At 39.9% G+C, this 19,523-nt stretch overlaps 2 protein-coding genes across 14 annotated transcripts in view; both read left to right on the forward strand.

Moving 5' to 3' along the window:
- Positions 1-9,603, forward strand: part of RNF182 (ring finger protein 182) — a 74,507-nt gene extending 64,904 nt beyond the window's left edge. For 7 of the 13 annotated variants that reach the window (XM_082415271.1, XM_082415260.1, XM_082415269.1 and 4 more), the window contains exon 2: positions 6,185-9,603. In XM_082415271.1, coding sequence (XP_082271397.1) covers positions 6,396-7,139 — 744 coding nt within the window. In that variant the 5' untranslated portion in view covers positions 6,185-6,395 and the 3' untranslated portion in view covers positions 7,140-9,603. Of the gene's footprint in view, positions 1-1,948; positions 4,691-6,184 lie in introns of those variants that run through there. The other 6 variants (XM_082415265.1, XM_082415266.1, XM_082415259.1 and 3 more) reach the window with 2 other exon arrangements.
- Positions 1-19,523, forward strand: part of NOL7 (nucleolar protein 7) — a 342,745-nt gene that overhangs the window by 259,484 nt on the left and 63,738 nt on the right. The gene's annotated exons all lie outside the window — the stretch shown is intronic.

Raw genomic sequence — 19,523 nt, forward strand, 5'->3', positions numbered from 1 at the left:
TGCACACACGTGCAAATGAAAATTTAAAAGTAAAGAACTCTTGTTTGCTTTGGGTTGTTTTATTCCATTATTTACTTATAATTTCTGCAGTACTAAGCAGGAACCTAGCTCTAAAAGCACAATAAATTCTCAAAGTCAAATGCAGCGTGGCAATTGTATCCTGGCTCTTTGTGTTGTGAGTAGCAGAAATCCAACCCAAAAAACGAGCGTGAACAAAAACGGGGATTTATTGGCTCATGGGAGCCTCACACACGATTAGGTCCAGAGGCTCAGTTCAGCTCTCATCAAAAGTCTTTTGCCTTTGTCTGTATCTCTGCGTCCTGCCTTCCTTGACTCCTCTTTTTGTTTTTGGCTTTATTCTCTCTTAGTCTCCCTCTTGGTGGCATGACAGCTCCCTGATACATCCTTTTCTGGTCTGTGTTCCTTCCCCTGGCCCCTGGCATGTTTCTTCTTCCTCCAAGCTTCAAATTTAAAAAGTCCTAGGAAGGAGCTTTGACAGGGCTGGTTTGAGTCGCCTGCCCACCCGGGCTGGTCCTTGTGAGCAGGGGGTTTAGTGGAGTCCTGTGATGAACCAGCTGGGTCACAGATCCACAGCGTGGGAAAGAAGGGAGGCGCTGCGATTAGTGCCCCAGCCCAACCACAGCCACAGAATTTGAGTGAGGGGAAGACTTCCCCAAAGAAGCCACGGCAGTTGGGAAGGAAGCAGTGTGGTCTAAGGGAGAAAAAGAGATCCTAGGTAGGCAGACAACAGATATCCACTGGAGGGACTGTGCTTCGAAATACAAGCCAAGTTTGCATCTTCAATATCAGAGGAACTGCGTAGTGGAGAAAGTGGATTTGAGTCACATACTAAGTAGGGCAATGGAAATAGACATTTGCCCAAAAGCTCAAATTGATTTATAAGAATTATAGTAGGTCATTATCTCCTTGTATATTCTTACCCCAGATGATTTATCAAAGGCCTAAGTAATTAATGAGAACTATCAGCTTCGGATATTTGAATAGGTGTTCTTCTAGGAAAAGAAAATCTTTTGTATTTGTTCTTTCCCCCAGCTTTAGGGAGATGTAGTTGATACACAACATTATGTAAGTTTAAAGTTCACAGTGTGATGATTTGATACGCATATATATTGCAAAATGATTACCACAATAAGATTAGTTACCACGTCCCTCACCTCACATAATTACATGTATTTATTTTTAAGGCAGTTTTAGTATGCCAGATTCTTCTTTCCCCTGTGCCTGGTGAGACATACTTTTAGCAGTTGTTCCCATCAAGGAGTGCTCCAGATTTGCTCACCTTAAAGATTCCATCCTTTTTAATATTGATTTATAGTGATGCTTGGATATTTAGGTGATAAATGAATGACTGACATTTCAATTTTGTGAAAATAATGAATGAATTTACAGATCACAGAGGAAAAAATAAGTTGATCTGAAATATCCATTGACAGAAAAATCTGGGCTATCAAAGTAGCTAATGTATTTAGCCGTGAATTTTTTTTTTTTTTTTAACTTTATACTGTGAAAGGTGACACCGGTACAGAAAAATGTCCTGCCTGGTGGTGTAGCACGACGTGGACATTCACAAGGTTCCACCACCCAGGTCAAGAGATGGAACCTCGTCAGCCTCTTAGCAGCCCCCCTCCTCCTCCCCCCACCGCAAAGGCATCTGCTGTCCTGACTTTTATGCTAATCACAACCTGACTTCTCTTCTTAGTTTTACCACCTAAACTTGCATCCCTTCTACAGCTTAGTTTTGCCTATTTTTTGAGCTTTCTAGAAATGGAATCATATAGTATGTGCTTTTTGGGGTCTGGCTTCTTCTTTCATTCAACATTTGAATTGTTGCCCACAATTACGGAGTGAACGCAGGGTGGGAACGGGCTGGAATGCCCATCTTTTAGAGGATCAAATTAACACCTCCACTGATCGTAACCCTATAAAGCTACAGATTATTATTCGAGTTCTTTGGGGGACCTTAGAATCATAACGAGATACATGAAATATTTAAGAACTCTAGTGGTTGGTACCCCATCCTCCCAAGAGGAGAAATCACTGTGCTGTTTATGCCATTCTAGAAAGAAACACTTGTGCTGGTCCCATTTCCAGGGATGCTACCAGAGCTCAAGGCTTTCAGCCAGTCCTGCCCAGAAGTGCCACTTTCAGAGGCAGGAGCTGATGAAGTATTTCAAGCTGATGGAGTGGGTTTGCTAGAAAACTCCTTAGAGTTAAAGTAGGTATCTTTTTGATTGGATGTTTGAACGTTTAGTATTTTCTTTGCATGTTACCAAGAAGCCCCCGTATGAATTTTTATAAATATGAACATTATGATCATAACACTGTATCTTAACATATTCAAAGGTACGAAGAGTGTTTCTGTGAAAAAAGAAAGCTTTATTTAAAATAAAGTTATTCACTTAGACAGCTCAATACTGCCTAAGCGAATAACTTATGTTCCCAGAATTAGGAACTAAAAATTGTGGTGGGCCTAACATAGAACATTGTTACTCCTCTTCTAATGGTAAGAAGCTTGGTACAGAAAGTATTAATGTAACCAGCTGATTGTCACATGCTGGCAGTGTAATGTATTCTCACATATGCATACGCCTTTTAAACATTTTTTATTTTTCCCCAGTTTTATTGACATCTAATTGACATACAGCACTGTAAGTTTAGGGTATACAGCATAATAATTTGACTTACGTATATTGTGGAATGATCGCCACAATAAGTTTAATTAGCATCCATCATCTCATATAGATACAGAAAAAAAGAAAAAGAGAAAATGTTTCTTCCCTTTGATGAGAACTCCTAAGACTTACTCTCTTAACTTTCAAGTATACCACATACAACATTGTCAAAACTATAGTCATCATGTTGTGCATTACATTCCTAGTGCTTATTTATCTTATAGCTGGAAGTTTGTACCTTTTGACCGACCGCCTTTGTACCATTCCCCCTTCCCCAGCCCCACTTATGGGTAACCACAAATCTAAAGTGACCTCTTTTTCTATGAGTCTGGTTTTTTTTTTTTTTAAAGTTTCCACATGTAAGTGGGCTCATACAGTACTTATCTTTCTCTGTCTGACTTATTTCACTTAGCATAATGCCTTCATGGTCCATCAATGTTGTTGTAGATGGCAAGATTTCCTTTTTTATGGCAGAATAATATTCCATCATATATATATGAAGAAGTTGGTATATATACATATACTTATTTATTCTTGTTTAACACTTAGATTGTTTCCACGTCTTGGCTATTGTAAATAGTAAATAATGCTGCTATGAACATGGGGGTGCAGATATCTCTTCGACATAGTGTTTTTGTTTCCTGCAGATACATTCCCAGAAGTGGAATTGCTGGATCATATGGTAGTTCTATTTTTAATTTTTTGCGGAAACTCCCACACTGTTTTCCATAGTAGATGCACCAAATTACATTCCCACTGACAGTGTGCAAGGGTTCGCTTTTCTCCACATCCTCACCAGCATTTGTTATCTCTTGTCTTTTTGATCATAGCCATTCTAACAGGTGTGGAGGTGATATCTTATTGTGGTTTTGATTTGCATTTCCCTGATGATTAGTGATGTTCCGCACCTTTTCATGTACTTGTTGGCCATTCATATATCTTCTCTGGAAGAATGTCCATTCCTGTGCTTTGTTCATTTTTAAATTAGACTTTGGCTTTTTGCTATTAAGTTATACGAGTTCTTTATATATTTTGGATATTAACCACTTATCAGATATATGGTTTGAAAATATTTTTTTCCCATCCCATAGGTTATCTTGTCATTTTGTCGATGGTTTCCTTTACTGTGCAGAGCTTTTTAGTTTGATATAGTCCCACTTGTTTATTTTTGATTTTGTTGCTTGTGCTTTAGGTGTCATATTCAAAATGAAGTCATTGCTAAGACTCATGTCAAGGAGCTTTGTCCCTATATTTTCTTCTAGGAGTTTTATGGTTTCCAGTCTTACATTTAAGTCTTTAATACATTTCGAGTTAATTTTTGTGATTGATGTAAGGTAGGGGTCTAGTTTCATTACACATAAGCCTTTTATTGGTGTTTCTAGATGTATACTCTGGCTTTCTGTGCCTATAGATGTAATTGTGCTTATTTATCCTCACTGAATGTTTTACTCTCTCTTTTCCTGGTGTCTTTATGTATATGCTTACATTCTTTTCTTTCCTTATTCACACAACTTCGCGTACATCAGTCCTTTTGACAGTAATGGAGGCAGTCACTGCTGTGAGTTCTACTGTTACCATCAGCTCCAGCAAGGCTGAGTGGGAAGGTAGCTGCAGAGAGAGTACAACATGTTCTCTTGGGATGGGCCTTGGGTCTGTGTGTGGCTACCAGGAGGGCTGATGGAATGGGAGCCGTCCAGGAATGGGATCACTAGGGACCTGCCCGGGACTAGGGACCATCCTCCGCAGGCAGCTAGGACTGGGAGTGGTGACAGGGATAGAGCTCCCTCTTGTCCCTTGACTGTCGTCCTGGAGATGTTCATCCCCCAAGAGAATAAAAAGCCAGCTTGGTAGAACTGTGGCAAGATAAAGTCACATTTTGCAAGGACTTGGGCACGTGTGTCCTGAACAGGATCAGGATGAGGAATGAATATTTAGGGCACATGGAAGGAAAAGGGATAGAAGAGCTGATGCTTGTGTCTATATATTCTTTTTTGCATGTAAGTGTGGATACAGAGAAATTAGCTTACGGTAGCAATTTTGAAATACATGCATTCATATACAATAACTCTATTAAAAAAAAAACTCTACCTACATTTTTTTGGCTGATGCCAGAGATTCTATTTATTGATTGACTTCCTTTTCCCACCAAGAGTATCTTGCCACGCTAACCATTATACTATCCATTCTTGTATTATATGAAGTCAATTTAAAAGTGAACTAAAGTCATAATGAAAAAGGAAGATAGTATGTATTCATAAACCAATTATTCATGATTGCAAAAATCATCCAAGTTTACCTACCCATTGCCTCTTCTCTTTAAGGCAGTAGGCTCCATAACAAACTTAAAATTCTAGCAGAGCTGCAGTCTCCCTCTCAGAACTGTTATGACAGCCTTCTGCTGTTATTGCTTGGGGGTCTGCTCAGAAATTCAATTACATTTTGATATTTTTCCAAGCAAAACATAATTTAAGACAAATGTACTACCGCCCCAATCACATATATTAAAGCAAAATAAAAATTATTTAGAGATTTCCCATATTGCTGCTCCCTTCCATTAGTACTAACGAGAACACACTGTGTACGTGAAATCAGCTTTCAGCCATTTGTCCAGAGCCAGTAGTAATAGCAACTAGGGGTCAACATTAAGGACTGTTGATTGTATCAGGCTTTCTGTAGGCAAGTGGGTGAAGTTTGAGTACTTCTTGATAGCCAGACATGCACGATTCTTCATATTTGGAGACATAACTGCACATGTGTTCTGTGTTTACTTCTCTGTCTTGGGAATTAGACTTGACTTGGTTATAATGCTTATGTCAGGTGTCATATGCTTCACTCTTCCTTGAGTGTATGTATGTATACAACCATGGTTTGCAAGACTAGTATTGAAACAAAAAGTTTGAAATTGAATAGTCAAATAAGGAAGACATTTATAACAGATTTCTTTACACTGGGAAGGTGAGAACTGTCTGCTGTATTTAAATGCGCTCTCATCTTTATAAAGCACTTTCTGAAAACACATTTTAAATCTTTATCCTTAAGATTTACCTTCTTTTGTGTGTTCCTAAGCACTATTGAGGGTATTTAGACAATTGGAACTTATACCAATGATCCGCTGAATGAGTGAGTCTATATTGAATGGAGTTTAATTGCAAACATCTATTTCTGATAAGTGTCCCATTCAATCTTCATAGAGGCCAACATTTGTTACAAGTTTTGGAGAGAAAAATCTCTATATCGAGCCATACCCACAGTGCTCTGGAGTGTACTTTACACCACTACGATTCTTAATTCCTTCCTTACTATCATATCTGTGGACTGAAAAAGCTAAGCATGGAGATAACACTTTCCTATCCTGGAGGCAGAAATGTGTGAAAAGATGAAGGGGATTTAACCTTTCAAGTCTACCGCTTCTAATCGTTGAAGCTCAGAAAATTCCATAAAGCACTTTTCAGTGAACTGTTCACAATATTAGAATTTCTCTTCCTTTGCAGACCCTTCATGTGGCCTTTGTAAATATGCGTTTGAGACAGAGAGAGGTATGTAGCAGCTGAAAAAAATGCCTGGAAGATTTCTGTTCCTCCTCTTCCTGCCCATTTGCATCTCTGCCTGATTCGGATGATGTGATATTCGGAGAGACAGCTTCACCGAAGTCATCCTTCAAGGAGACCCGTCTGGCCGAAGACTGGACGTACAGAGTTCAGGATGGCCGGTCAGCCGCCAGAGGATGCCGCTGAGTCTCAGGTCTCGGACGAGCTGGAGTGTAAGATCTGTTACAACCGGTACAACCTGAGACAGAGGAAACCCAAAGTGCTGGAGTGCTGTCACAGGGTGTGTGCCAAATGCCTCTACAAGATCATAGACTTCGGGGACTCCCCGCGCGGCGTCATCGTCTGCCCTTTCTGCAGGTTCGAGACATGCCTGCCGGATGATGAAGTCAGCAGCCTGCCCGATGACAACAACATCCTGGTGAACTTGACTTGTGGCGGCAAAGGCAAGAAGTGCCTGCCCGAGAACCCCACGGAGCTGCTGCTGACCCCCAAGCGGCTGGCCTCGCTGGTCAGCCCTTCCCACGCGTCCTCCAACTGCCTGGTCATCACGATCATGGAGGTGCAGAGGGAGAGCTCACCGTCGCTCAGCTCCACGCCCGTGGTCGAGTTCTACAGGCCCTCCAGCTTCGACTCCGCGACCACCATGTCACACAACTGGACCGTGTGGAACTGCACGTCCCTGCTCTTTCAGACGTCCATCCGGGTGTTGGTATGGTTGCTAGGCTTGCTGTACTTCAGCTCCTTGCCCTTGGGCATCTACTTACTGGTGTCCAAGAAGGTCACCCTCGGGGTGGTCTTCGTCAGCCTCGTCCCTTCCAGCCTCGTCATCCTGATGGTATACGGCTTCTGCCAGTGCGTCTGTCACGAATTCCTGGACTGTTTGGCACCGTCCTCTTAACCGAGACGCACGCTCAGAATTTGACACACGTTGCCATGTTTCAAGTTAGGTCATTTAGCCCGTCTTTTCTCGCGTATTCTCTGTGATCGGTGCCCATGGCGTGAACAAAGCCACTGGGCATATATTTGTGGTCCGTTTTCCATCAAAATGTTGACTCAGCTGGTTCCCCTGTATGCTGGAAGTAAAAATGTTCGTTGCTACTTATGTGTTAGCAAAAAAGAAAAAGGGATCAGCTAAGCCTTCCTAGAGCGCTTCTGAGTCTTCCCAGAGAAAGGGCAGGTTCCGCTCCGAGCTGCTAGACACGCACCAGGGCCAGGCGTGTTATGCTGCCGTAGGGGTCTTTGTGGACAGTTAGGCATGAACTGATTCCTCTTCTCATAATCTTAGCCGGGGATGGAGGCTGGTCCAAGAGGAGAGCAGCCCCGAGACACGCCCGTTTGCTCCGTGCTCAGCCCCTGCCCCTGCCCCATTGTTGGCGCTCCTGCGGATCCTCTTCAGCCCGGATGCTGGTTCCCTCTGCGCATGCTCCTTGCCAAGAGGAAACTCGCCTCTTGTGTGGTTTCAGTTATGTACCTGTTTTGCCACATTACTAAAGAGAATTAAAAACATTGAGGAGGGGCTTCCTTGGTGGCGCAGTGGTTGAGAATCTGCCTGCCGATGCAGGGGACGCGGGTTCGAGCCCTGGTCTGGGAAGATCCCACATGCCGCGGAGCAACTAGGCCCGTGAGCCACAACTACTGAGCCTGCGCGTCTGGAGCCTGTGCTCCGCAAGAGAGGCCACGATAGTGAGAGGCCTGCGCATCGCGATGAAGAGTGGCCCCCGCTTGCCGCAACTAGAGAAAGCCCTCGCACAGAAACGAAGACCCAACACAGCCAAAAATAAATAAATAAATATTTTAAAAAAATTAAAAAACATTGAGGAATTTGCATCAGAGTAAACTTCAAGGCGGAATGTGGCCGCTTGTTTTTGAGACACACCCTTTCCTCCACGTTTATTTTCCACTCTCCAGCCTTCTCTGAAATTCTCTCAGATCAGTTATCGTTCACAGAGATCTGATTTGAGCTTTTCCTTAAAGCATTTTCATTTAGTTTCTTTTTTTTTTTTTTTAAACCACGTTGTTCAGTCAGCCCCATCCCTTATCCTGAGTGAGGTTCCGTTTAAATTAGTTGCTATAACTTTATGTGGATTTTGTTTTTTTCCCATTGTATTTAAAATTCTATTAGGGACTCAATCCCATAACAATTTGGGGTAAATCGCGGCAGTGGAAACCCAGAAACAATTCAGGAGCTGTTCAAGCTCATGGTTGGATGTGCTGAGAACCTAAGTATTTTGCTGTGCTTTACTGAGCTGTACCAAAATACTATGGTTTCGGCTTATGTGCCAGACTGTGTTGCAGTAGGTCAGGCAGAAGGATGGGCAAGAAACACGCCAAGTTGATACCCTGAATCGAAAAGATCCTTCAAGGAAGTAAGATGGAGGGGCAGAGTGCAATCTGACTATTGCCATCCCTGTTAAGTCCCTTTTAGAATGGATTCAAGTTCTTATGCAGTCTATTTCAAATAAAAGCATAAGCTATGTGACTTGAGTTAATGAACTTCTTTTCATGATGTAGGGGAAGTTGAATGTATATATTTATGAGAAGAAATTGGTTAGCAGATTTTAGGTTTGAGGGAATAGAATGCCCACAGAAAGTAGGCAAAAAAAAAAAAAAGCTTTTTAGTCTAAAACTCATTACTGATGATAAACATTTAAATATTTATAACTCTTAGAAAGGGGCATTACTAAGACTACTTTAACTTGTTTGTGATGAAACATTTGTTGCGTGAAATACAGTGAACCAGTTCCAATCTCTTTATTCAGTAAAAAATGACACATTTCTAGAATAGTAGTTTGACTTTAATTCTGTAACTATTAACTTTGAGAATATGTATGCCCAGGGTAGGTATGACAGGAAAGTATATGTGGGATGTGGCCCAATGAATTTAAGCCCCAGTACAGCTAAATACACTTATAATTTCACGAAATCTAGTTTAGATAGCATTGTGAATGCAATTTCCAAATATCCATTTGTACTTAGAGTAAATATAATGTTTAGGAGATGTTTTGTGGTCCGGACTTATATATTTATAAGGTTTTTTAAAAATGTTCATTTTGCCTGAAATGTAACATCAAATAACTTGGTAAGTTATCATAGGATGAGGTATCTAGAAAGCTCTGGATATGGGTACTATGCATTTTGCTTATTTGTATAATGTCTGCAGTGCTAAATTTGTGTCTCTCTTTGTATTGTGATAGTCTTTTTTTTTTTTTTTTGAGTTGCCAGTAAGTTAATTTGGTGTTAAAGAGTTTTAAATGTATGACAACAAAAAACTCTTCATGCTGTTGAATGAAAAAAGGACAGTGCTTCAGTCTTATTTATTGTGGTGATGTTTTGTTTGTCCATTAAATTGTTATTATTTCCAAGCTAGAAGTTTGATTTCTCTGACTGATGGTTGAAATTCAATTTTATTTTGGACTTCTTTTAACATTAGATAACTGCAAACATGAGCTTTCAAAAACATTGATTAAGCTAATCCCTTTGTCATACGAAGGAAGATTCCAGAAGTTTCTGACAAAGCTGATTTGCTCCATCCTACTTCTAAAAGGCCTTCATACCTTTTTTTTAAAGAAAAAAAGGAAAAAATAAGAAAGATGAAATAAAAACATTGTGTTTATAATAAAAATTTTTCGTTTTAATTTGTTTGATTTGTTTTCCAGATTTTGCCGAGCTACTCAGCAAAATAGAATCCATTTTAGTTAGGACTTCACTAATCTTGTGTGATCTGGGCAAGTTTAAAAAAATTACCTGATAGTTAAATATGACCAGTGTTAGGCAAAGTAGAAATAATTTGGGACTATGTAGCAGTTTTATGCTTATGATAATTAGTGAATTGGCACCATATGTTAATTGAGAGTAATGGTTTCATTCACTTCTGAAATCTGCATAAATGAGGAAAGACCGTTAAGGAAAACAGTTACCTGTGCTAGTCATAACCTAAGGTGTGAACTCGTGCTTATCTGCTGAGAGACCCTCAAGTGATGTGCATTTGCCTGATTGTAAAGAGATACTAGGCTTCCAAGACACCCTGAGTTTGAAGAAATTTCTTAATCCGCCAACCAGGTAGACGTGGAAACCAAAGGAATCCTGTATTGATAGGCAAACTGACAGTCATTATAAATATGAGCCCTGTGAGTCCTTGGGTGTAGAAGAGATGGAAATTAGTTAACTTGAAAGAGTATATTGGAGGCAAATTGCGGTTCTACATGTTTCTGCATTTTTGGGGAATTGTTCTCTTTTCACTCTTCTTGGTAATAATAAATACTTGCCCTAATTCTTTTGAAACACTGCAGAAGCACCACAAATTATTCCAGAACCTTCCTCAAAAGCAATGAGCAGTTTGGTTAAAAGTAAGATCCCTGAAAAAGTTTAACCGTTTGCTCTTGAACTTGAGTCTTGTATGTTTTCCACCTCTTTACCCCTATGTTAGATGTCTACTTCTCTTTGCCTCAAATCTTTTATGAATTTTTACTCCTCTGTGAGATGCTAGACTATTGGGTCTTCCCTTCAAGTTTAGGTTTGTGTGAAAGAGAAGAAAGAGAATAAGAATAGTAGTAGTAGTAGTAGTAGTAGTAGTAGTAGTAATAATAATAATAATGCAGGTAACTAAATGTTAAAATTTGAGTAAATTCCAAGTGAGTCCTGGAGACAATACAGATTCAACTCGATTGCTTATAGCATTTAAATCTGTGTTATAATCCAAATCTAAGTATACTCAGTGTACAGGTAATCTATGGTTCTGACATGAAGGTGCTTTAATAGAAATAAAAAAAAAATTATGTCCTGAATATTTTGTATACTAAGTAGGAATAGGTGCTAATATATCTGTAAAAGTGGTTGAACCTTGATTTAATTAAACATTCAATTACATGGAATAATTACACTATATAAGCATTTTAATTAATCAGAAGTTTATAGATTTGCAACATATTAACATTTTCCTTTTAAATTTCATAAGAGAAAAGAATATGCTGTTAGTAAGTCATTTTAGACCTTGGTTTGCCCGTGAAGTGTGATGGTTTAGGCACGAAAGTTTCTTTCAATGTTCAGATTCATTTGCCCCAGATCAGCGGTCTGGCCTGAAGACTTACATTTGGGAGTCTTTGGCATTTCAATAGCAACTGAAGCTAAGGGAATAGAGAAATGGGGAGTGAGAGGGAGCAGAGGGCCAAGGCTGAGCTCTGAAGCTGTAACTTTGAAGCATCAGCAGAGGCTCCAGCAAAGGGACTGCCTAGGAGCAGCCAGAGCGAGGGAGGTGGGAGAGGCATGGAAATGGGGGCACGTGTGGTCACCGGAGCCGAGAGATAGAAGGTAGAGTTAGGATTACTAGGTGAACACAGATTAGTATGTTAAAAGATTTTTCAAGCTTTTTTCATCAAGTTTTAAAATTATACAGAAAAGTTGAGAGAATCCTATATTGATCACTAGTACACTAACCACTTAGATTTATCAGCAGCCAACCTCTTGTTATATGTTTTTTCTCTCTCTCCCCTAAGCATAAGGGACTTACTCTAACTAAAATATCATTACTATATCTAAGACCATTAAAAAATACTTTTGTGATATTATTTAATATGCAGTCTGTACAGATTTTTCTATTTGTTCCCCAAATATCTTTTAGAGTTTAAAACACAAAGCACAAACCAGGATCTAGTTAAGCTTCACACGTTGCATTTGGTTGTTGTGTATTTTATTCTCTTTTATTCTGGAACAGTCACCCCACCTTGTTTTCCCTGTGACATTGACTTGAAGCAGGCCAGTTACTTTGGACAATGTCCCACATTCTGGATTTGTCTGACTTTCAGGCAAATGGTGGTGTTTAATGTTATTCTATCACTTGTATTTCCTGTAAACTGAAAATTAGGTTTAGAAGTGTGGTTGGATTCAGCTTTGGGGCAAGAGGTTGTCTTAGATGATGCCATGCATTTGGAATTGCATCACATGAGACATGAATGGAAGGTTGCCCCACCATTAGAAATACTGACCCATCACTCAGTTAAGAGGGTGACCTCCAGGTCTCACCATTTCCCCTGTGCAATTAGCAAGTAATCTGTGGGGTGATACTTCAGCACCATGCAAATTATCATCTTCCCTAAAAATTTTTACCTGATGGCCTTAGCATCCAGAGATCATACTTGCCTGAATCAATTATTTCATTCTTCCAACGATATGAAATCTAGTCTAATCTAGGTTTTCAAGAGACAATGGTCCAGTGCCTCTTAGCAGGGAATTGTGGAGGAGATGGAATCATAGGAGCCTATACCCGTCTAATGCTTTGGTAAATCTTAAGGTTGGAACACACCGTTACAGTCATCCAATTATTGAAGGACTAAACTAAAATGTATAATAATCTTTAATCTCCTGAGGTATTTTCTATAAGATCAGAGAAGAAGAAACCCAAATCTTCTGTGAGATAACAGTTTTTTAAACCTGTAAATACTGCCTTTGACTCTAGCCTCAAACTTCCAATGTACCATGTGGGTTTCTTAACCACCCATCTGAAACACGTCATTACTCTCTTACTTAAGTTGCTTAACAAGCTCTCTGGTTATCTTCCAAATCATGTTTGGACTATGTGTGATTTTTCTTAAGACTCCTTTGCCTAAATCTTTATCAGATCTTCTTCTTGAACTCTTCACTTCAGACAGCTCCATTTTCTTGTTATTCTAGTAATTATTTCACTCCTCAGTTTATTCTTCAAAGTGATCTTGTTTGGTCAGAATAACCTCTTGTTTATTGTCTGACCATTCCCTCCCTTCCTAAAACCCGTCTAGGTGGTGGGTTCATTCATAAAGTTCACTGTATGTTTCCAGCCTTGATACTGTTCTAGAACTTTCCCTACGTGCACTCCTGTTTTTAGATTTTCCAATCCCTTGAGTGGTAGATGGAATGCGTGCAGAGCTATTGCCAACGCACATAATAGATTCTATAGTCTTTACGTAATGTTTTAAAATGTTTAGTAAGTATTATGCGTAGGTAAGATGTATGCTGTATAATCCTAAACTTAATGTCTCTCCCTGACTCTTGCCAATACAGTTCTAATTTGGTTGAGCCAATCATGAATTATCTTTCGGCTAATAAATGTATACTGGACTAGGGTCAGATCATTCTGAGAGTTGGCTTAGTACATGAATTAAGAAGGCAGTCGAGAAGAAAGTCATAATTAGACAGTAGGTCCGAGTAGAATGGTGAAATACAAAGGAGGACAGGAACAGGCTGACAGTAGCAGCGGCAGTAAAATGTCGATAATTTCACTTGTTTCCAAATTAAACAATTCACATTCTTATTGAAGTTTTATGAAATGACACGTTCAAACTATGCCTCTCACCCAGCATCCGTATTCACATTACATGTAGGGAAGTAGCTAAATACATGCAGAAGGAGGGTGCAAGCAGAATAAACTACTGGTTACTTTTTGAGCCTATGAAACTTCCCCAGTTAATTCTCAAACAATGGAACACAAGGTTCCAAATTTTGAAAAACATGTACCAGACTTAAAGTTTTGATCATCGAATGTTAGGGCTGGAAAGATTTCTAAGATTACAGTCCAGCTGCTTTATTTCACAGACTGTAAAACTCTGAGAAAAGGTCAAAGGAGTCATGTGAGAAGTGCTAGAGCCAAGTTCTAACCAAGGCCTCTGACGTCCAAGTCTGCTTTTTACCTTACACGTCCCTGCTGCTGAGTCAACATCAGCCAACTTCTGTTTTCCACATGGATTATGAAATTATGGGCAACCAATATGCAGCTGGACAGACATTATTTTATTCCTAGAAGTCATATCTAGCTGTAAAAATATGTAATGAAGACAAGAAATAATCATCGGAATTATTCAACTTCCTCCTTTTTCCTAGAGAAGTAAGATCAAAGCATTTGGGTACTAAAAACTTATCCATAAAACAAACACGAAGAGCTTTATCACACACAAGCAGGCAGATAGCTGTGGTCATTAGGAGAAGGAAAAGGGTATTGAGGTGAAAGATTAGTACACATGTGACAAATTATCAGGATCTGGAGACTCTCACATCTATCTCTTCTTTCCATATTGGTAAAGAAAAATATTATTCTAACTGTTAAGGAAAAGATTATTCAATGACACTTGTTGGAGAAGAGCAAAGCAGACTTTATTTAAGGGAGAGCCATCGAGATGGGTGTAGGGACCACTGTAATGGGCTCTTGCAGTGGGGGAGAGAGATTGGACTCATCTCCAACTCCAACAAGATTAAGTGGAAATTTATATCCAAGGAGCAGAGTGGACATCAGTGGCTAGAAAATTACCAAGAGGAGACATCAGGGGTCGGGGGGATTCTTGTTAGACTGGTCTCAACAGAAATCTTGCTGAAGGCAGGCCAAAGTGATGATATCAAGGCTGGTCCAATACCAAGGGGAGGGGATTTTCACTCAACGAATTTAGCAGAATTCTTGTTCAAAATGGGTTCTTTGAGGTCAGAGAAGGAAGCCCAAAGTCAGGCTTAGCTGAGCAGGGGACGCAGAGGAGCCTGATTAGGCTATGGAGAGAGTCTTTGTCAATATGCACCGTCCTAATTTAGACCCTTACCTGGATAGTCACAATGGTCTTTGAGGCAATTTTCCTGCATGGTGAATAGGGACTCTCCATGCCATTCTGGCCTCCTCAGCCTCTGGAATGACTCTCACATCTGGGAAGATGCTCCTCTGATGCCTGGTCCCTCAGTGCCTGGACCTCAACTCCAGTGACTGGTCCTCCTTCCCCGCTCCCCACCCCCTCACATTCCCACCATCCATTCATACTCCTGAAGGGCTCACAATTGGCTTTGACTGCCACAACTGTAATGAGACTGATTTCTCAAAGGGACTGATAACTTTTTTAAAAGAGTAACTTCTGTTTTCACCAAAGTTATACATGTTCATGGTGTTAAAAGCTAAATGTATAAGGACATATAATAAAAACAGGTGCCTTTGACCCATCCCTCCCTGTCCTCTAAGGGCAACTACTTTGTTCTCTAAAATCTTTTTTTCCTCTTTACTTCCATATTTCTGAAAACTATACTTATGTGATAATTATTTAAATTTTTTAAAAATTCTAGTCATTATCTGCTGTCTGTTGTGGAAAATGAGGATTTAGTTTCCTACTACCTGCCCTCTACTACACACACACACACACACATTGCACTTCTTTACATCTTCTCAATATACTTGTATCATCACATTTTTTGGTAAAATCAATATTCAGTGCTTAGATTGTTAATGACTATGTAATATTGTTCATAGATGAAATAATAGTACATTGTGAATACATTTTCTTTCTTTTAAAAACAGCTTTTTTGAGACATAAATGATAAACAAAAAACCTGGACGGGGACTTCCCTGGTGGCCCAGTGGTTAAGACTCCGAGCTCCTAATGCAGGGGACCCGGGTTCAGTCTTTGGCCAGGGAACTAGATCCCACATGCAACTAAGAGTTCGCATACCACAACTAAGGAGCCCACCAGCCGCAACTAAGGAGCCCGCCTGCCGCAACTAAGGAGTCCACATGCCGCAACTAAGGAGCTGGCGAGCCGCAACTAAAGGAGCCCGCCTGCCGCAACTAAGACCTGGCACAACCAAATAAATAAATAAATAAATTAATTAATTAATTTTAAAAGCCCTGGACATTTTAATGTATACAATGTGATGAGTTTGGAAGTGTGTATATACCTGTGAAACCATCACCACACTCAAGGTAATAACCAAATCCATCACCTCTGGTAATTTCCTCTTGTCCCACCTCCTTTTTCGTAGTAAGAACACTTCACCTGAAATCTACTCTCAATAACACTGAGCTGTTAACCGGAGGCGCAGGGTTGTAGGGCAGGTCTCTAGCACGTAGTCCTCTTGGATACTGAATGGTAACTCCCTGTTTCCCCAACCCCTCAGTCCCTGGAAACCACCCCCATTTTCTTTCTTTTACAATTTGTAGCTTTCCCTGGAATTAATTGCCTCATTAAAAAATGTACTTCACTTTCTCTGCACTTATAACTGGATCATCCTTGGAGTCTCTGACTCCTGAAAAGCCTTTCCTTCCTCTCAAACAGGATGGATAATGTGCCCGTTTATCCTCCTGCAGCCCTGCGTCGTCTTGACCTCATCTAGATTAGTTGCTTTCTGCACAGCTGACATCCAGGGACTTCCTTTCATCCTGGGAATCCTCTTTGCTTAAATCACATGCTATCTTTTTCTTGGTTGCTTCATTTTTTGATGAAGCACATTGTCCGGCAGCTTGCAGGGGGGAAAAGGCATAAGAGGTAAACTCTTTAAGACCTCGTATGTCTGAAAATATCCTTATTCTAGCCTTAGGCTTGATTGATGCTGTGTTTAGAAGTCATTCTCTCTCGTTGCTTCTTTGCCATGCAACCCCAGTTTGCTATGGAGAAGTTCTACAGTATTCTAGTCTTGGAGCCTTTGTATGTGATTTGTTTTTCCATTGTGGAAACTGTTAGTGTCTTTTTTTTTTTTTTTTTTTTTTGGTCCATGTTGTTCTGAAATTTCACAGTGAAAAACTGTTATACATTCTTTTTCTCCCCCATTTATTGTGCTAGGTGTTCAGTAGACCCTTTCTATGTGGAAATTTATTCCCTTGGTTCTAGAAATGGTTTTGTATTCGTTTTTACAAATATCCTCCCCTCTATTTTTTTCTCTTCTAGTTTCTGGAACGCATGTTGGTCAGCTTTTGAACCTTTCTGATTGATCTTCTAGTTTGCGTATCCTTTCTCTCCTATTTCTCATCTCTTTCATTTTTGATCTAATTTCCTAGAATTTTTCTCAATTTTATCTATCAGCCCTTCTCTTTAATTTTGTTTGCCATCATTTTAAATTTCTTAGAGTGCTTTCTTGTTCTCTGTATGTTTCTGTTCTTTTTTTTAAACGGCAGTCTCCTCATTTCATGAACACAGTATCTTTGTACCTCAGTGAGAATATTCATTCTAGAATTTTTATGTGTTCTTTTGTTCCCCACATCGTCTGTCTCCTCCGAGTTAATTTTGTCTGTTTCCTTTGGTCTCTGTCTTGCATGGAGAACAGTCCCTCATCTGTCTGATCCTTGGCTGTCTTTTCAGTTTAGTGAGGAGCTAAACATGCCGGTTGGAAACTGTACACATGGCTGGGGCTTGTCAACTGATGGGCCTCTGGGGACGGTCCTCCTGTTTCATTGATGGATGCTCAGTTCTCATTCCATCTAGGTCTTTCTTTTAAGTTGATGAGTTTCTCCACAGAGGAAATGCTGGCTGCCAGTGTTTTGGAAGCTGAGTGTGGGGAGGAAGGTGTCAGATTCCCTTTTCAATACGTAGCCTGTCATTTAATACCTCTGTTCTCAGTAGGACTCCGGACCTCCACCCCCAGGTGCTCCCTGTGCCTCTGGAGAAAGACTTTCTCTGATGCAACCCCTTTAGAAAGAAAGCCTTCGTCTTCAGCAAGCCAGGGAGGAGACAAGAGGACCTGAGAGGCTAATTTCCTCTGTGCCAACTCTCAAAAGCTCTGTGACCCTGTCTTCAGAGACGGTGCCTCTTTTCTTGAGCTTTTCCAAGGTTCTGGTTCACGCATCAGCTTGCTTCTTTTTGACATCCTTCTTCTCCTTTGCTGCCACTCCTGCAGGCTTAGGGGCAGCTTCCAGTAAAATGTATGCTCGCTGTATTTATTACCTGCGGTGATTCCAAATGAGCTTCCATGGGTTCCAGAAATTTTAGAACTTTTTTTATAATGTGGTCGAGGTATATATACAACACAATGAAGGTTAAACATTTTCAAAAAGCCCATGCACTGTCATATACTGATTCCCCCTGAAACATGGCTGGAGTCCCTTGGAGTTCAGAATTGCAAGAGACACCCATCCTCGGTAGCAATCTCACCAAAGAGAAAGATTTTTTATCAGTGGGTGTTATTACCATCTCACTATATTAGGGAGTGAAAAATTGGGCAGGGCAGCCTGGTAGATTTTTTAAAAGCTTACTCTTTCCTATATTTAATGGAGAAATGGGAAAAATCATGGCTGGTTTAGAAATTATTTTTAATAGAATTTGAATAGCCATGAGCAGAAACCATTTTCTTTTTTAACTTACGTCTAATAAACATTCCGTGGCCCTAAGGGTAGCAAATAACTCTGTAGCAGTAACGAGACATAACACTTGCCATGATTAATGACCGCATAAACTGAAAATCTCAGATCATCAAAGTCAGTATTTTTCTTTTAAAAGGTTTACTACGGCCAAGCTCTTCATCAAAATCTAGTTTGCAAGATGCTGATATTGTTCTAATATGAAATTCAGAAATAATTAAGCATTTGTCAGACATCATTTGTTTTCAGTTACACAGGTAAATGTGAGGCTGGGATCTGTTGCCTGTAAAAGTATTTGACACATTGGTACATCAGCTAATTACTGCTTAGCGCTGGGTTGCAAAATGATAACATGCTATACATTAAGCAGTACTAAAGCGGAAGTGATATCTTCTGTTGAGCAATTAAGTCGTTTCCTTCACTTGTTAAGTTACCTTGTGCTTATGAATCAAGACCCTGAGGAATCTGAGGCCCTGTTCCCTCTTCCTGTAGCATGTGTTTATGGAGGCCTGCAATGACAGTCCTGTCTGGGATTTACTGGACACTTACCATGTGCTACACTTTGGGTGAACCATGTGCCTTAGGTTCCTTATCTCAGTCAATCGTCACAGCAGTTATCTTAATATCTCCATCCAGCAGCTAAATTCAGGATGCTACCAGGTGAAAAGTGAAAGTTTTCTTCTCCCAAATCCACCTGCACTTCCCAGAAGTATTCCTTTTAACCATTAAAATTTTTTTAAAAAACATATCTCCTTTACACAGTACTTCTTGAGTCCCCTAAGAGGGCAAATATTTAGCTCACATTAACTGCTACTTTCTCTTCTCTCCAGTTTTGTTAGTTATGCTATTTGTAGTCTTTTTGTTGATTATATTTATAACTTAATATATATACTTCAACTCCCAGGCTTATTTCTCCATGACTGGCTGCATTTCCCTGTTCCCTAAACTCTTAGATCCAAGCTTTTTGTTGATTTGGGATGGAGACTCTGAGGACGGCTTAATGCCAAGCTTCTGAGCAGCATTAAGTAAATATTCCTTAAATAAACTTTTTATTTTAGAAAAATTTAGACAACTATATAGAGAGTCCCCATATACTCCACTCCTAATTTCCTCTCTTATTAATATCTAATATTATATGGTACGCTTGTTACAATTAATGACCAATATTGATATATTATTATTAACTACAGTCTATACTTTATTTGGATTTCCTTGGTTTTG

The sequence above is a fragment of the Balaenoptera physalus genome (genome assembly GCF_965194825.1).
Source record: "Balaenoptera physalus genome assembly, chromosome: 11".
NCBI lineage: Eukaryota > Metazoa > Chordata > Mammalia > Artiodactyla > Balaenopteridae > Balaenoptera > Balaenoptera physalus.